The 16,358-nt window shown below is 42.1% G+C and overlaps 1 protein-coding gene across 1 annotated transcript in view; it reads left to right on the top strand.

Moving 5' to 3' along the window:
* The first annotated feature begins 12,538 nt into the window (after positions 1 to 12,538).
* Positions 12,539 to 16,358, top strand: part of LOC110977382 (atrial natriuretic peptide receptor 1-like) — a 275,377-nt gene continuing 271,557 nt past the window's right edge. Inside the window, exon 1 of the mRNA XM_022231463.2 lies at positions 12,539 to 13,776. Within this exon, the coding sequence (XP_022087155.1) occupies positions 13,032 to 13,776 (745 nt within the window). The 5' untranslated portion in view covers positions 12,539 to 13,031. The remainder of the gene's footprint in view (positions 13,777 to 16,358) is intronic.

Raw genomic sequence — 16,358 nt, 5'->3', positions numbered from 1 at the left:
AGCAACCAGCATAATTAATGCTTTGTTCCCTGCAACCAAGTCTGAACATTCCGAGTGGAAAATAAGAAATGGTTTAATAAACAATCGTTGATTGCTGTAATGTAGGATATGACCTCTTGAACACCTTCGGGGACGCATAGCAACCGATGTTTCTTAATGATGTCTTTGACTTGTTTTTGTAAGGGAAATTAAGGGCGACAAAGGAATCTTGGAACATCAGCGGTCCTTGCATATAAATCCTGTGCGCGGTGATATCATGCTAGGCCGGCTGATGTGACGTGTAGCTGTAGGTGTGACATACGCTCTTGTCCTACCTTTGTCTTAATACCGCATTTTCATTGGCCCAGAACAACCACGTGAACAGTCGACAAATAGGCATATCACTCTGGCTGTTGGATATCACATCGTCACCTTATGAACTAGTCCCTACCCCACGGCCCAAATCATAGTGCGGGGACTGTCAACAAGACTATTCATTGGTACCTCACTACTTTACCCAAACAGTATAACTCTGGGACCAGCGACCAGTAACTGCGGTACAGTCAGCTGTTAACACATTGCATTAAGTGTGTTTTAGGTCCGTTCCTTCATAGTTCCTCAACTTAATGTCTACTTAACTTCGAGACATATGCAGATTTTCCTACAGAAAGGTTTTCAAGACGTAAAGATGTTGCTTTTGAGCAAGACTCTTGTGACCGACACAATAGGGACGATCACAAAAGTGCACCTCCAAGAGTTTGCAACCTGGTCGGGCCAATCACAACGCGCGAAATCTGTTGACCCTTTCCAAACGCGGACTGGTTCGACAGATTTCGCGCATTGTCATTGACCAACGCGTTTCAAACTCTTGGAGGCGCACTATTGTGAAATGCCCGTATTGAACCAGTACGGCGACGCACGTAGTCCGTGCGCATCATACCTTTTCTATGCAGCATGCAGCGGACCCAGGTACTCCGTGAGACTTTTGGGGGGATATGGTAGAATTTATGATAGCTTCAAAACAACTATTGACAACCGCGATGTGGGACATCATTTTTGAACACCCTCGGGGACGCATATCACCCCTTGCTTCCCCTCGGTTGCTATGAGTCAGTCAGGAGTCACTATATGTCCCACATCACAGTAGTCAAGAGTTGATAACTGTTACGTGCTACGTGCATAACTCATAGAAACACCCAACCACAATAAAAAATCAGGAATACGTGGAAACGACTGCGACAGATTTAGCCCCGTTTGTGAATCTGGTTATATTTTCCCATTCGCGTAACCAGTAGGTCGCGTGGTGTTGGTAGTGTCACCATCTGAACACTTGTAAGCCAGACTTTTTTTTAATTTATGGAACCCTTCTTGTTGTGAGTGGAATGTCTTATTAACTTGTGACGCGGGATCTACATTGTGCCTTTTGCCCGATGTCGTTCGATATGATGTGACCACTTTTCACAAAGAAAACGTATGTCCTTGAACGACGAGTATTTACCAATGACGTCATGTTTTTATAGACAAAGCGACGAGAAAGAACAGTCCACGTACATTATAATTTTTATCAACGTGAAATTCTAGTTACAGCGGTATTTGCAGAGATAACAGATTGCCTTTAAAAATGAATTGACAAGGCACTCATTGGTTTTTGAGTTCTGATAACGATTGGACGTCTGTCTCGAAACCGTAAATGACGTGCAGCAAGAGATAAATTGAGGCTAAATAAACAGGGATTGCAAATTGTGGCTGTGATGTTTGGGGAGATTCTGGAATTTGTATTGCAATGATTTTTTGGGGGGTCTGACAAGGGATTTTTCTATAAGCTAGAGCGAGATCTGGGATCAAGTCTAATACTTACCATATTCCCTGGTGCTTTTTTTTACGCACCCAATTTCACCTCGTGCAGTGGAAACTTATGAATGTTGACTGAGTGAAATTATGCAAGTAGATCCGTGTTTACTCTACGGCCCTTTGAGTAAAGCGGGACTTTCTGAGTCAGTTGTGTAATTATTTATGACGCTGCGAAGACGGCGTGGAAAAAAATCTTTCAAAATATTTGGTAATTTCAACGATTGTGTGGAGTTGAATAGGGAGTAGTAATGTATTGTACTGTCTCTTTTCCGTCACAGTCTAGGGGCTAATATTTTGTCGCTATTGTACCTTGAAAGAAAAACAACAACAAAAAAAGCAACCCCTGGCGAAGTATAGGTTGCCATCAGTTCTCAGTGCATCCGTTGCAGTCTGCCCTAAACATGTGCATGTACTGCTATAAAAAAAACCGAAGGGGCTGATGTTTCCAAGAATGTTTTAGGGCCACATCGGTGTCATTGTTTTTATTTATTTGCATCGAAACCTTCCAGCCTACTTTGGCCCTCCACAAGCTAGACCTATTCTTTGGTTCCCGTTAAAATACACAGGGTTCGTTTGCCACATTGTACAGCATACTTTATGCAGCGCCTGCAGCAAAAGCAAATCCGGAAAAAAATTCCAAGTGAATTTGATATTTACAATGTTGTCTGTTGCCAGGAGAGATGCCTAAGGACACTGGGTCGTTTTATGAGTTAATGTTGCGAGCAATGACCCACCACTTCGCTGCAATATTATATTTTGCTCAAAGCGCAGAGAAGTGGCAAATCTGTTTTGATAGTAAAGCTTTCAGGTGTGAAGGCCACCCGCTGCCTTATTCAACAATGGGAAAAGCTTCTTGATGTAAAGGCTGAAAGGGCAGTATTGTCAGTTTTCAACTTCCAATTTATCATAGAATGTATATAGTGGACCATAAGGTTCCCAAAGGCATTGTGTCACATGCATAGGCCTTTTTCGTTCTTCGCGACTTCACTGCATATATTGTACACTTTGAACGGGAAGTGCCGCATTGTATGACAGCAGGATTCGTGTCCCTTTCCACAACATTTAGAAATTTTGGGCTTTGCCTCGCTTTTGATTCAAGATGTCTGCAAAGAAAGGCATGAGCAGAAAAGTTCCACAAACGCCAAAGTTTTGTCCTGTTCAGTATGTAGCCTCGATGACTGATATTCAACTCATGTTGTTGATGACAAAATCAATGTCCAAATTGCTCGTTATGATGTTGTTAAATTAATTGCATATATAAAGGCCGTTGTGTGTCCCAGATTGGAATATTGTAATGCAATCTCGGATCCTTATCATAAAACTTACCCTAATAAAATTGAACAAATTCAAAGGAGGGCAGCACGCTTTATCTGTAATGACTACAGCCGTGAGACTAGCGCATCCTTGTTGGTTCAATATCAAGAAGGAGATACACTAGAGGAAAGACGCATCAAAGCCAGACTCATCATGATTTCTAAGGAATCACATGGGTTGATACCAAGCAAAACATTGACTGGTTTAGACATAACAATTCTCACCAATCCTGTAGGCTATGTGGCCAACATTCATTTATGTAACCTGCTTCCGGCAAAGATTGTTTCAAGTGCTCCTGCCTAAAAACAATTCTAGAATGGGATCTCGTCAGAAAATATCCGGACAGCTTCAAGCCTTTCCAGGTTAAAGTCAGCCTGGGATACTGTGAAGTTAGAATTCTAGTTCAACGGGCCCATTTTCAAATTGACTATTGCTGCTGCCACTCTAACTCAGCAACTGTACTGTGATTGCCCAATAAGGCATTCAGTGTACAGCTTGGGCCAATTTCATAGAGCTGCTTAGCACAAAATTTGCTTAAGCGCGAGAAAACTTTGTTTGATCAATCAGGTAACCAGCTAAAACTCCATGTGATGTATATTGTTATGGGGATTGCATTTGGTTAGCATAACAATTGGACAGAGTTTGAGGTGATAACCTTCGTTTCTTTTAAGCAATTTTCTTTTCACGCATAAGCAAATTTGTGCTTAAAGCAGCTCTTTGAAATTGGCCCCTGCGTTGATAAGCAGAAGCTCAAGTTCAACGCAACTGTAAGCTTAAGATTAAAACGCGACTCGTAACAAACGCCGGGCAAGGTAGCTTAAATCTCTTTCCATTTTTTTTTTCAAATTTCTCGTTATTGCTTTCAAAGTATATTCTACATTTTTTTCAAAGTAATCTTGCAAAGGACACTAGGTCTTAAGATCTCATCGAAAAACTTTAACCTCAAATGGAAGTCAGAGTTACTGCTTTACTGCTGCGGAGTTGTTTTTAACTCACAAGGAAGTGCCGTGATATTTGTTTGCATGCAAGTTATGGAAAATTTTAAATGATAACGTGTGAAGTGTTTATTCTTCTTATGATCTAAAAGCAGACGATTCTTTTCATGCCAAATGAGTATAGTGACGGAGCAAAGGATGTTGCTTTTAATTCTCCAGTTTGCTCTTTACTTTCTAGTTAATTGCATTCCTGCACCTTGTCACTGACGTTTAGGGAGTGATCATTTACATCGCCATCACCTGTAACAGCAGCCACCTTGCATCGAGTTATTTTTTCCGAAGTTTCGTCTGTACCGATGGATCAAGGGTGCTACAGGGATTGGCAGGCCGCGTGCACTCGGACGTTCGTAACACGAGTGCAGATCGAGCGATTACGCATTAGGTTCTTATGGACTTCTGATTGTGACCGATTAGCGGGTGGTTACCCTCAGTATACCTTTGGTGAGCTGATAATCGTAAATCAGGAAATGAACTGCCATAGACAACAATGACAAACATCCTCACTTCAAAAATGGGGGGGGGGGTGCTTAGAGCTCTGCAGAGTCTTTGAGACAAACATTAAATTCAAGCTTATTCCACCACCAAATGTTCATCTAGATATGACCATCTGTAAAATTAGTCCTGGAGTCCATCGGTGCTTTGAAAAAATGATGCCTTCATAAAATAATTTCCCGTTCCGTCGCCATGTTTATTTTAGCGCCCCCACACGATGAAATGACCAAAGCTATAGAGGGGAACAAATTGTCTACAATAACAATCGCGAGCGTCCATTCGCCAACCGTTACGCAACATTGTTGTCATGAATTTGTCCCCCCTCTGTTAAGTCTTCTGAGCTTGCGCACATGAAATGTGAAAAAGGCTTATTCCACTAAAAAACAGAGCACCTTCAGACCCTATTTTTTATGTCAGTCACACAGTCCATAGGTTTCCTCACGCCCCTCCATTTCCCAAACCTGCAATAACAACATGTACATGTATGTCACGTCAAGGTACGCAAATAAGCCTTTTGTAAAAATCTGACTAAAATCTGGTACACTGAGTTCTTTAAATTGACGTGAACATACCAATTGGAATGCTCTATACTGAAGACACTGATGCTATACCTCGTGATTCCGGGCAAGCTTTTGATTAGTTACATAAGAGATGCCTTGCTCCAATACCTGTTTTCATTTGATAAGAATGGCACAAAGGAACCAGTCCATTTCAGACAAGGTAGTCGCTATGAAAAAAGGTGGCCCCGAACCACGAGGCATAACAACAGTATTTTTAGTCTGGGGAATTAAAATTGTTATGTTTATACGTAATTAGATAACTCAGTGTGCCAGATTTTATTCAAATTTTACTCACAAAAGGTTTACGTGATTTGGGGACACAGACTATTTTTAGCCTAGGGCCTATGTTTACACCATGTATCCAAGTCTAACTGGTTGAGGTCTTTTGTCACATTGTTCTCCACGATTTTTACAACACTTTAAACCAAATTCAAATGTATATTACAGTGTTGTGTGTTAACGCTCAAATCGACGCTCTCAGGGGGCTTATCTCTGACAAGAAATTAATTCCACGTCAGTATCAAAATTTTCCAGACTCACAGTAGAGATCTGTCCAAATGCAAAAGAGAGAAACTCACCTTCCAAAAGAAAGAGTCCCTTATGAAACTGGAGTAAATAGAGTGGAAATTTCGTTCTTTTCGAGTAGTTTTCACTCTTTTGGAGTGGTTTTTACTCTGTGGAGTGGGACTCACTCTTTTGAAGAGTGAATTTTTCATTTGCATTTAGAGATTCAAACAGTTAGGCCTGTTTCTAACGTGACGCAGGGTCAGATGACAGCCAGCAATCAAATAAATAAGCGTTCATTGAAAAAATCTAAATAGAAATACGCACTGTAAATCTCTGTTCAAATCAACACTTTTTGGTGTTATAAGATGACCACACATAGGGTGTTACTTTAACACCACCAGTGCTACCTTGCACACCTATCACTGTTACAATGCACAGGAGGGTGTGAAAAGTAACACCAAAATTTTTGAAACACCAGTGAAAAGTGTTGGTGTAGTCTTCTGATAACACCGGGGTGTTAACTTTAACACAGTTTTTGCAGTGTGGGAGAAATGAATGGACATTCATGATTATGCAAAGTCACAAATTTAGGCAACCTTCGTACGTGTAGTCTTTTTTACATAAAACTGGGCAAACCAAAATGCACGAAAAAGTGGCCAACACGAGGTAAAATTGAAAAAAAAAATCAAATCAAATCAAAACAAATATTCAGTGCTACCCTGAATGACCACGAGGAAGAACAACGACCTCAAACGAGGGTAGCGTCATTATCATCCCACATACTTTCAAACAAGGCGAATAGAAACTTTAATACTCATTGTGTCGTTTTTCATTTCTATGCTGAAGAAAAAAGAACGAGAGAAGGGAAAGTTGTAACTTTAGCCCTTTGAACACAATTTAGCCTTGGAGATTTGCTAAACCTGCTAAACAGTTAATTGACAAATTAAATGCAGACGTGTTTCCATTAGATTTCAAACGCATATAATCGAAATACATGTAATCGTTAAAGATTGATTAGATTTCTTCCTTTTTTACTGCCGCATATTAAATTCAAGGAAGAAAACTCCAACTTTGATGTTTGTTTTATGAGGGCATAAGTCGCTTGTACTACTCACGAACGAGTACCATTTAAATCGCATCAGCTTGACCCATAGCATAATATCCTTGGAAAGAACTTTCGCAAGTGTTTCCATGAAAGGTAAACATCCCAAACTTGATGTACGACCTCACTTCTTGGTCCATCAGTGGGTTAGGACAATTCTTGCCGGTCTCCCATCGGCAGCCTCTCTATCCACGACCTGCTGCCAATCCGTCATCCACGTCCGAGGAAGCTCCGTCAACGAGCGGATAAATAAACCCGCTTAAACAAGGCAGAAGTCGGTCTCTCTTCGCTTGTCCAATTAGTCGTTGGAGGGCATCAACTTGGACGTGTCGCACGGCGATTAGTCTCCGTTGGTGGCAAGGCCTACACTGAGCAGGTTCTGATGGTGTGGTACAACCCGAGTAACAGTCCCTTGTGATGACCGCAAGCACACAATCGACTGCTTTTTAATGTTCAGATTGAACATCCCTTTTTGACATGGTTTATCACAACACAACGCCATGACGGGAACTATTTTTCCTACTAAGTCCCTGTGTGTTCCTCCACTTTTTAAAAGTCTCACCATCGATTGGATTATACAATTTATGAAACTTGGCAAGGTCGCAAGGGATGCCTTTTTGCATCATGCAGTGAATCAAACTGACCTTTTAATAAGACAGAGCAGCGTCCTGCGCTCCATTCTGGAACATTCGAGGCCTGCTCCTGACTTACAAAGATCGTTGCTGTCATTCTCAAGGAGTTCATGCACTCTATTATTATTATTTGTCGGGAAACTCAATTTCCTGTCGATTTTCAAAAGACAAACATGCTGTTTGCGTTGGAATTTGGCCCGTGGCTTTATGAATTATTGATGTTGCACGCGTGCGATTTACAGTCAAAATACTGCAATCACGATTAATCAAGATGAAGTCCGTTCTGCTGTGATGACGGGAGGCTGGTTCAAATTTAACCTCGCCACCAGGTCATTCGAGCATTATACCCTTTCAATGTCTGTGTAGCAAAGGTGTAGCGTTTGTCGCATTCTCGTCCAAAGTATAAGAGTCGAGCATGTGTACAGATTTTAGTTGGTCTGTCGCCTTGACCTACAAAGTTAAATGTGTCTAACATTAAAAAACACTGGTCAGTTACTTCATTGTCAGCATATTGTGTCGTAAAACCTACTGTAGCTTTCAGAGCGTAGAGTTGGTGTCATACGCCGATGAGGAAATAACGAGCAAACTGTTTAAACCACAATTTTGAGCAAATGGAATTTTATGACCATAAAATGTAAACAGTTGGCACAGGAGGCACGTAAACAGTGTCGAATTACTGAGAATCATACTGCTTAGAACTTAGCTTATGAACAAAATGAAACGTGTGAAAACAAATAATTGATAGGCTTGCTTTGTTCAACGTAAACATTCTGTGCGCAGTAAGTGTGCTTAGGCGAATGCATTGTGAATATATAATTTGAAAGGCAAAACCTGTTGTAAACTACTTTATTACGGAGACAGACTCGACACGAGTCGTTAGACTTCTCACGATATTTTAATCATTTGTAGCCCGTCCAGATGCATGAGTTATTGCCAAGCCTCGAGTTGTAGACGTTGATTTGTCTATCAGTGTAAAACATCAGATTCGAGGGGGATTGTGCATGTTTCTGTTTATCATTTCTTGGAGCACCGATCCTCATGAAACAAATTGTCCTTGAATTTTGTCTCAGACATTACGAGGTGCCATCAATCTCAATGCAATCGGCATTCCCCCAGTGCCAAGCAGGGGTATGCAGAGGGAAAAGAAACATAAACCGGATTTTATGGTGATGGAAAGTGAGGATTTATCCTGCGAGGGTGGCAATAAAAACACCGACACAGTATACCTGAGCACGGCTGTCCCCACAATCGTTTATAAAAAGCGGAGGCTACTGAATTGCTCATTGAATCTGCTGCAAACGACCGGGAAGGCGCTTGGCCCGCGGTGAGCGGTGCTTGAGGTTGCCAGGTACACTGTACGTCTCGCTCTCCATCACCCTCAAGTACTTGCTGAGTTCTCCAAACGAGCTCAGCAAGCCTCAGCTGATTGAGTACCGACGAACTTTTAAAAAATTGCTACCGAAAATGTTGTGAATGAACGTCACATGGAATACTTTACTTTTCGTAGGTTTCCGGGACGATTCGGGAAGGGCTACGTTGGTATTGGCATCAGAGTACCAGCCCACACAAATGTCCCCTTGGCCCATCATTTCTGACTTTCGCTAACAAGGTAGGATCTATAGATCCGGGGGGCGGGGAGCGGCTTTGGGCCTAGTGGAACCGAAAAGCCTTCTTCTGCTTTCCATGGTGTCTTTGGAGAGAATGGGGGAATTCTGAATGAATAATTTGGGGGCTGGGTTGGTTTCTGTTTATTTCACTTTTGACTGGGAATAAACCCACTTGACCATGATTCTCCGTATCCACCTAAGAGCCACCCAGGACAATAGGCGCTCAGCGATTACTGTTCCACATGGGCATTTACGCAATAATTATGCACCTGTGTTACTCATCAAACACGGAATGGCATTTGTATCACTTTGCCCAAGATGTCGTAAAATCTCAAGTCTCACGCGCGTTTTCCTTTTTGTCTCTTTCACACGAGAAGAATTCTTCAGTATACGATGTTTCTCAGGAATGCTTGAGATGTCCTTTTAAAGGGGAAAGCGTACTCCGTGAACTTGTAGGCTATTGATCGAAGTTGTGTATTGACATGCGTTCAGGCGCTGTAAGAATCTCCTAAGTAACCACGTTGGATCGTTTATTTGACCGGCTGAATAATTGAACCGCATACTGACAATTCGGAAAGGCTTTTTGTTTTACAACACGAGCCCGAGCGGATGGAAATACTGTATGATTATCAAGCAGTCCACTTGAGGAACCGAACTGTATGTAGGCCTACCGATGTGTTTATCAATCACACTTAATTGCCAGCCCTTCCAACCACTTTTACCATCCACACATAGCCGAGATCCTAACATGGCGTGGCGCATGTCGTGATCACCTTTTGAATGATAGGCCTACCTTTGATCGCCGTGGTAAGCAGAGAAAACATGTCCGAACTATAATTACACGAGATTTTTTTTCATCCGTTTCCAAGTAAAGTTCTTTAAAGTGTAGCTATAGTGAATATTTTGTTGAACACAATAATTCTGCTACTTGAATCTCCCCTTCAATGCATGAAAAATCATTTGGCATCACTGTTAATTGCATTGAAAAATGACTGTTTAAAATTTAAAATAATTCATCAAATGGCATCACTGTCAATTGCATTGAAAAACGACTGTTTAAAATTTAAAATAACTGGTGCTGTTACCGCATCATGAACGAAGACATGGCTCAGTGCATATGTTTTTCTATTGAAATTGTGAACTCTGAATTTGCTCACAGACATTTCCGCGAAAGGCTTGATTGGCTAATTGATCACTCATTGTGATGCACTTGCCCAAAAGTAGATCACCAAAGGGCAAACAGTTAAGGAAATCCAATCCTGAAAAACTGCTGGAGTATTTTGTGCGTAAACGAAAATAACAATGAGGCTTTCTCCCCCCCCCCAGTTTTGAATACATGGAAATACTCACTAGCATAAAAGCCAAAAAAAAAGGCAGGGGAAACCCATTAGCAAATAGTGGAAAACGAATCGAAATTGAGATACAAAAGTGCATTTTGGAGGTTTCTATTTTAAAACATGCCACTGCAGTTACCCCTTAATGTGGTCGGCCGGGCTGACGTGAAGACACTCCACAGAGAGTCGAGACTCACCCACCAAATTTAATGACACTCTCTCTTGTGTAGCCAATATCATTACTAGCCCCATTATACTATTCATAATCGATTAGGCACAGTACATGTACACCAGCTTAGTCTCAGTACAAACCATTATAGCTTTCCTTGCTTTTTCACCTAACCATGCTCCATCTTCATTTGGTCCCTCCCTTCCCCTTGCTTTCACCCATCCTCCTTTCTTGGGCCATTGCTTGATTCTTTTTAAAGTATACCATGTATTGTGGAAAGTGATTTTTATCATTACTGTTATTTTTCAAAATCCTTATATTTAATAGGTATGTTCCGCGACATACCATCATTATTACCTTCATACCGATTATAACATTAAACAAATTCTTAGAAATATATCCATGGTGCTACCGCAAACCTATCTAGTTTAGGCCCCTACTTGCTACCTCCATCATGAAAAGCTTCAAATCTCAAACAAATTCTGATTTTTAAAACCCAGTCTTTAGAGTACTCAGAGAAAAAAGTTTCTAGCAATAAATTTGTCAGCATGGCAAGAGATAAATAAGACGAATAAATAAAGAAATGAAGTTCTATGCAGTCTAACATGTTATTTCAAGGCGGCTGTTCTGACTAAACCTTCCGGTACTTACCCCGGGCATTCTGTATTAAGAGAGGAAGCCTGTAGGGTCATGTTGCTAAATTTGATGATCTCCATTTAATTTTAGCATGCCGATTTAACCTCATCCGGTTACTTAGCCGTGTCCGAAACGGGCCTCCAGAGCTACGGCAACGTCCATTGTCGGCGTGTCTCTGCGTATTTCCAACGCAGCAAAGACCTAAACCTAGCTCTAGGCATCGATAGCAGTAGGTAACGAACTTCCATTGTCTGATAAGGCAATCTCATGGCACTATCAGTTATATGAATTTTCCAGACACAATCAGTTTGGGAAGTTTAAAATCCACAGTTGCAAAGCAAATCAATTTTTCTATACGCAAGCCACAAATAAAAAGAATTAAAAACTCGGAAAATACCGACAGAGGTACAGCGCTTCAGAACAGAAAACATAGAACGTGTCATGTCATCGTGTCAATTATACATCAAAACTTATATCCTGTTGTGTCAGTCATCTAACCAACTCTAACCAGTCCATGTGAGATTAATTTGTACCGAAGCTCAACGAGTAACTTTAAGTAACTTATGGCTCTTGTAATAAACAAGTATTAATGCGACTCCATCTTTCTCTTCATTCCTCACTGGGTCACGTTCAGTCTCACAGTAACAATACCAACACAAGTTACAGTATACTCGACAACAACGCTATTCTTCGTGGTTGACCTCAGTCACCTGCACAGATAGAGAGGGGAGGTGCCAGGTGTGCGCGAATTGAATAGGATATTTACAAAAGCACTCTTTCCCCTCCCGCACCGTTACCAGCCATAAATGTGTGGGCCATTTGAAACAGATGGGAAAGTTCTTGTCAATGTCGCTGACTTCATTTGCAGTTGGACTGCAGAAAAATACAGGATGGTTTTGCTTCATAAAAAAGGGAAACTTGCCAAGCTGTCATTCCTTCTAATTCAATTCCTGAATCTCTTTAACAGAAGTCTAAAATAAGAGGCATTTGTGACTTTTTTTCATTAAAGTTACATTAAGAAAGAAAGTTCGTCGTGATCTACATAAAGCGTAGAGTTTTCTTTGTTTTTTAATTTACCCTGTTTTGCATTTCAAGGATGCATCCAGTGCTAAATTAAAGATTTGCTTTGTAAGTAATTTGGTTTGTGGGTGATGCAATTGTACCATTTCCTTAACGATTATGTTGATGGAGTGACCAGAAATTATCTTCCCTGTCGTTACCGAACCGTGTAACTGCAAGCTTTAATATCCGGGAAAAAACCTTGCGTGTCATGAAGCAACTTACAAATGGTGGTGATTGGACGAGTCCGTGCCTGCGCACTGGAGCTTCTATATTATCCGGTTGTGTGAACCCCTTGTTTGCAGTGCGTGTACACACTGCGTAGCGGGCGTGTAATACTTGTTTCGTGGCTGGGATTGAGAGCGCGACCGCACGCGGCTAACTTGAGTTGGGTCTGGTGTTTCGTTGGCCATCCACCGACGTTCAGTCAACCCTGCGTTTCTGAGCCTGGAGTCTTACAGCAATCCACTGACTGCAAATCCAGGCCACATCAACTGTCACATCGTCAGGGATAGAGTTGTGCTGCATTGCGAGTCTGTCAATGCACACATACAACACGCGTCAAGGTGGGAATTTTTCTAGTTCAGAATGTGCGAAGCATTGGAATCGAACAGTGTTGTTGGATTGCTCTCCACGTGGCGTGACGATCTGTAGTTCCGCTGGACTGCCCTGTGTTCAGCTTTGGCATGTCTCTGCGTACGAACGCCTAAGTATACAGAGTAACCGACATAAACCAGCATCGACATACACATACGTTATATACTGTGATTGAGAATAGAGTGACCGTACTCGTCATGGAAAGGAAGTACACAACATCTGATGTTTTCGTCTTTCTGTTGTGTTTGGTCTCCATCCTGGTTCTCGTACAGCAAACCGAATGTAAAATCGGAGGAAAGAACTCCACGAAGCCGTCTACAGGTGATGGACACCAGATTATCAACGTAGTCGTCCTGCTGCCGTTCGACACTGAGTTCGATTACTCCCGTGTAAAGGTTGCTCCCGCTATTCGGCTTGCAATCAACAGCCCTCGCGTTCGTAGTCTCATTGGCAACTCCGCAGATATGACCATCGTGAAGGAGTTCGACTCTCAGTGTAGCCAGGTCCAGGCGCTGAAATTCAGCATAGATTCCTTGCGATTGGAAGAGGAGGTAGACGTGTTCTTCGGGCCTGTTTGCAGCTATGCGGCCGCTAACATGATCCGCCTTATGTCGCACTGGAACAAGGTCATGATGTCTGCGGGAACTCCAGCAAGTGGCCTTGACAACAACCTCGTCACAAGAGTATTTATCACAGCCACCACCCTTGGACAGGTAATCGCCGATGTGATTTTCAATACCTTCCAGTGGAATACGACCGCCGTCATTTCGGCCGACAGGGAGGGGCAGGAAGCGCTTTCTTTCTGTTACGAACTTACACTTGGCTATATTGAGCAGATACCCGGTGGGCTCCCAAAACAAAGATCACAAACCATCTGGCGAACAGATAGCACCGAGGTTATCAAGGAAAAGCTATCTTCTACAGTCATACCCAACGCACGCAGTGAGTACACTTTTAAGTATTGTGTTATTCAGGCCATGAAAATGCAGGTTGAGGGGATAGCTATTTCTCTGTATATTTTTGCAACAAGTAACCGATGCTCTCAGTTTTTATTTGATAATTGGACTCCTTTTCCCTTGTTTGATTGTAATTGTTATTCTGGGGACGGTGGACAGCCACACCGTACCGACGAAGCGGGCAAGCGAGTCCTGGCTCTCGCAGTCTGCCCCGAAAGTAGGGCAGACCTGTTCTTCGCCAGACCTACAGTGGCGCTGATATAGGACCATTGACTCTCTCGGACCTGTGTTATATACTTAGCATGATGTTTTCCGACTTTTCCCAAAAAGATTCCTCACCATCCTTCGCCCCCCCCCCAAAAAAATCAGCGTAAAGTTAATCACTTAAATTCTCTTCTAAAGAACTGTCTACGCTTGCATCATTTGGAACAATATGGCACCCACTCTATACATCTGATTCTTTTAATCCAGCATTACCATTTTGAAGTTATATGAATCGTGAACGGCCAACATGTTCTTACGGGATAAAATTGTTCTAAATTTTCGTGAAATAAATCAAGTTTGAAAGAGGAAAAGTCATCAAGCCGGCCCATGATTCAGACATAACCAGTCATACGCAGTAATCCGTCATTTGCTTACTACCGTAGCCTATTACTATCATCAGACATGGCAGATCAGACACGTCAAATATGTAGATATGGCCATAATTTGAAAGTCTAAGGTTATTTTATTACCTGGAGGTACATATTATGTATAAGGTACTTAGATGCAAAGTGCGTCCAGGCTCACTATTATTAATAGTATTATTGATGTCTTTTGTTGATGTGGGGACAAGTCCTAGCAAATAGAGGCTACAGAGAACGGTTGGCAGTTTCGATCTAAAAAAACACTTTGTAAATTGTACTTCCTTGTATTGTGAGCGTCGTTTCCTGTCATTTTCTGTGTCAGTTGTGATTCCATCGTTCGTGTCAATGGTCAGTGTCAATGGCTGGCTCAGTTTGTGAGTCGGTGAATTCAGATGCATCTTGTTTTTACCCCGATGCCACGGTTGTATATAGCATAATGTTCAGCAGTCGTGTTAGTTTGCCACAAGTGCGCTATGCCCGCGACGAAATGCTTGGCGATATGCATTTTGTAATGCGTAACCGCTGAGGTTTCAAGGCCGTGCTGTGCATTCTTCCAGCCACACTCAACACTCGACACAACACTATTCCACCGATACACCTGACTGATAACCGACAAACTGTGACATGCTTTCGGTTGCGATACGCGCGCCTTAATTTTTAACCCAGTCACTTTTGCAAAGCAAACTTCCTGATAGATTGCCCCAGATTGTATAGCGCACTCTCTGAGGCTTATTGACCAATTCCTCACTGGCCCCAATCCTTCGCCGACAATGATCTTCTCGTGAAAACCATGCACCCAATTGACAGTAAGCTCAATGTTGTGAGAAAAATTCAAGAGACCTCAAAATGCACAGAATAAAACTCTCCTTGTGTTAAGCACAATACGCGCGTGTACAACCACTTAACCAAAACCGACGCTTCAGTGGAACTGTATAAGCAACATACTGTACATGTAAATGTATCGCTACGAATCCAGCTCCTGGGATACCGCCTGGACAAGGCGCCCAACATCCAAAGAAAGCAAATAATGTCATAAAACTGTATCGGCATAGAGGTGAGGTATTTTATGATAGCGCGGGTATCTCAATGTTTGTTTGGATCCAGAGAGCTTGCTTTGATACTGGGACTTATGTTGCCATTGTCTGTGTGACGCCATTGGCCCTAGCTTGCAGACTCGGAGTTGCGATTTCATCCCATCGCGTTCACGGTGGTGGTCATCAATGTAAATGCTCTATGATTTTGCCAGGGGGTTGTGTAATTGATTGGGTTGCTGGGACACCGTGAAGTATGGTCGTTACATTCTTTCCCGACTGCGATTAATTGTAGTATTTTATACCTTAACTGCACAGGGGCCACACTCACTCGAACCCCGAAATGGCTGTATCGTTGCCTCATCGAGACTTGTGAGGTCTAATGTACCTGAAGCATGTATTACAAACTTACTTCGGTCGAGGACAATTTGTACTAGTATGCTGTAGGTCCAAGGGGTACTCATGGGTCATGTGCAATGCACTATGAAAATGTCATTATTTACATTTGCATGGTATGCCATTTATTTCCTAGCCTTGACCATTTTTTCGAGCATGCAATGCCATTATAGTTTCATTACCCGGTACATTCTATAAATCCAAGCAAGGGTTTATTGTGAGCAAACTACTTCTGAAATTATGTAACGTGTATTCCCGGCACGATGTGTATTTTGTTGCTAAAGCGCTTCTGTCATTCGGTGACTTGTGGGCGTCTGGGTTACCTTTGCTATTTTCTAAAGCTATTTGGAGATGAAGTTGCGCGGTAAGACAGGGGCACACCGCGGGGCGACTTTTCTACGACCACTTTGTAAAATGCGCATTTGAATATGTAGAATAATCAGGGTTCCCTCACTGTTTTTTGTGATCTTGGATGCTTGCGCCCTCATGAAACCCATAAAAGTCAAATGCCATTG

The sequence above is a fragment of the Acanthaster planci genome, linkage group LG08 (assembly GCF_054643075.1).
Source record: "Acanthaster planci isolate LZ-2023a linkage group LG08, COTS_SCS, whole genome shotgun sequence".
Classification (NCBI taxonomy): Eukaryota; Metazoa; Echinodermata; class Asteroidea; order Valvatida; family Acanthasteridae; genus Acanthaster; species Acanthaster planci.
The sequence above is the reverse complement of the archived record's forward strand: the minus strand, read 5'-3'. Positions and strand labels throughout refer to the sequence as shown.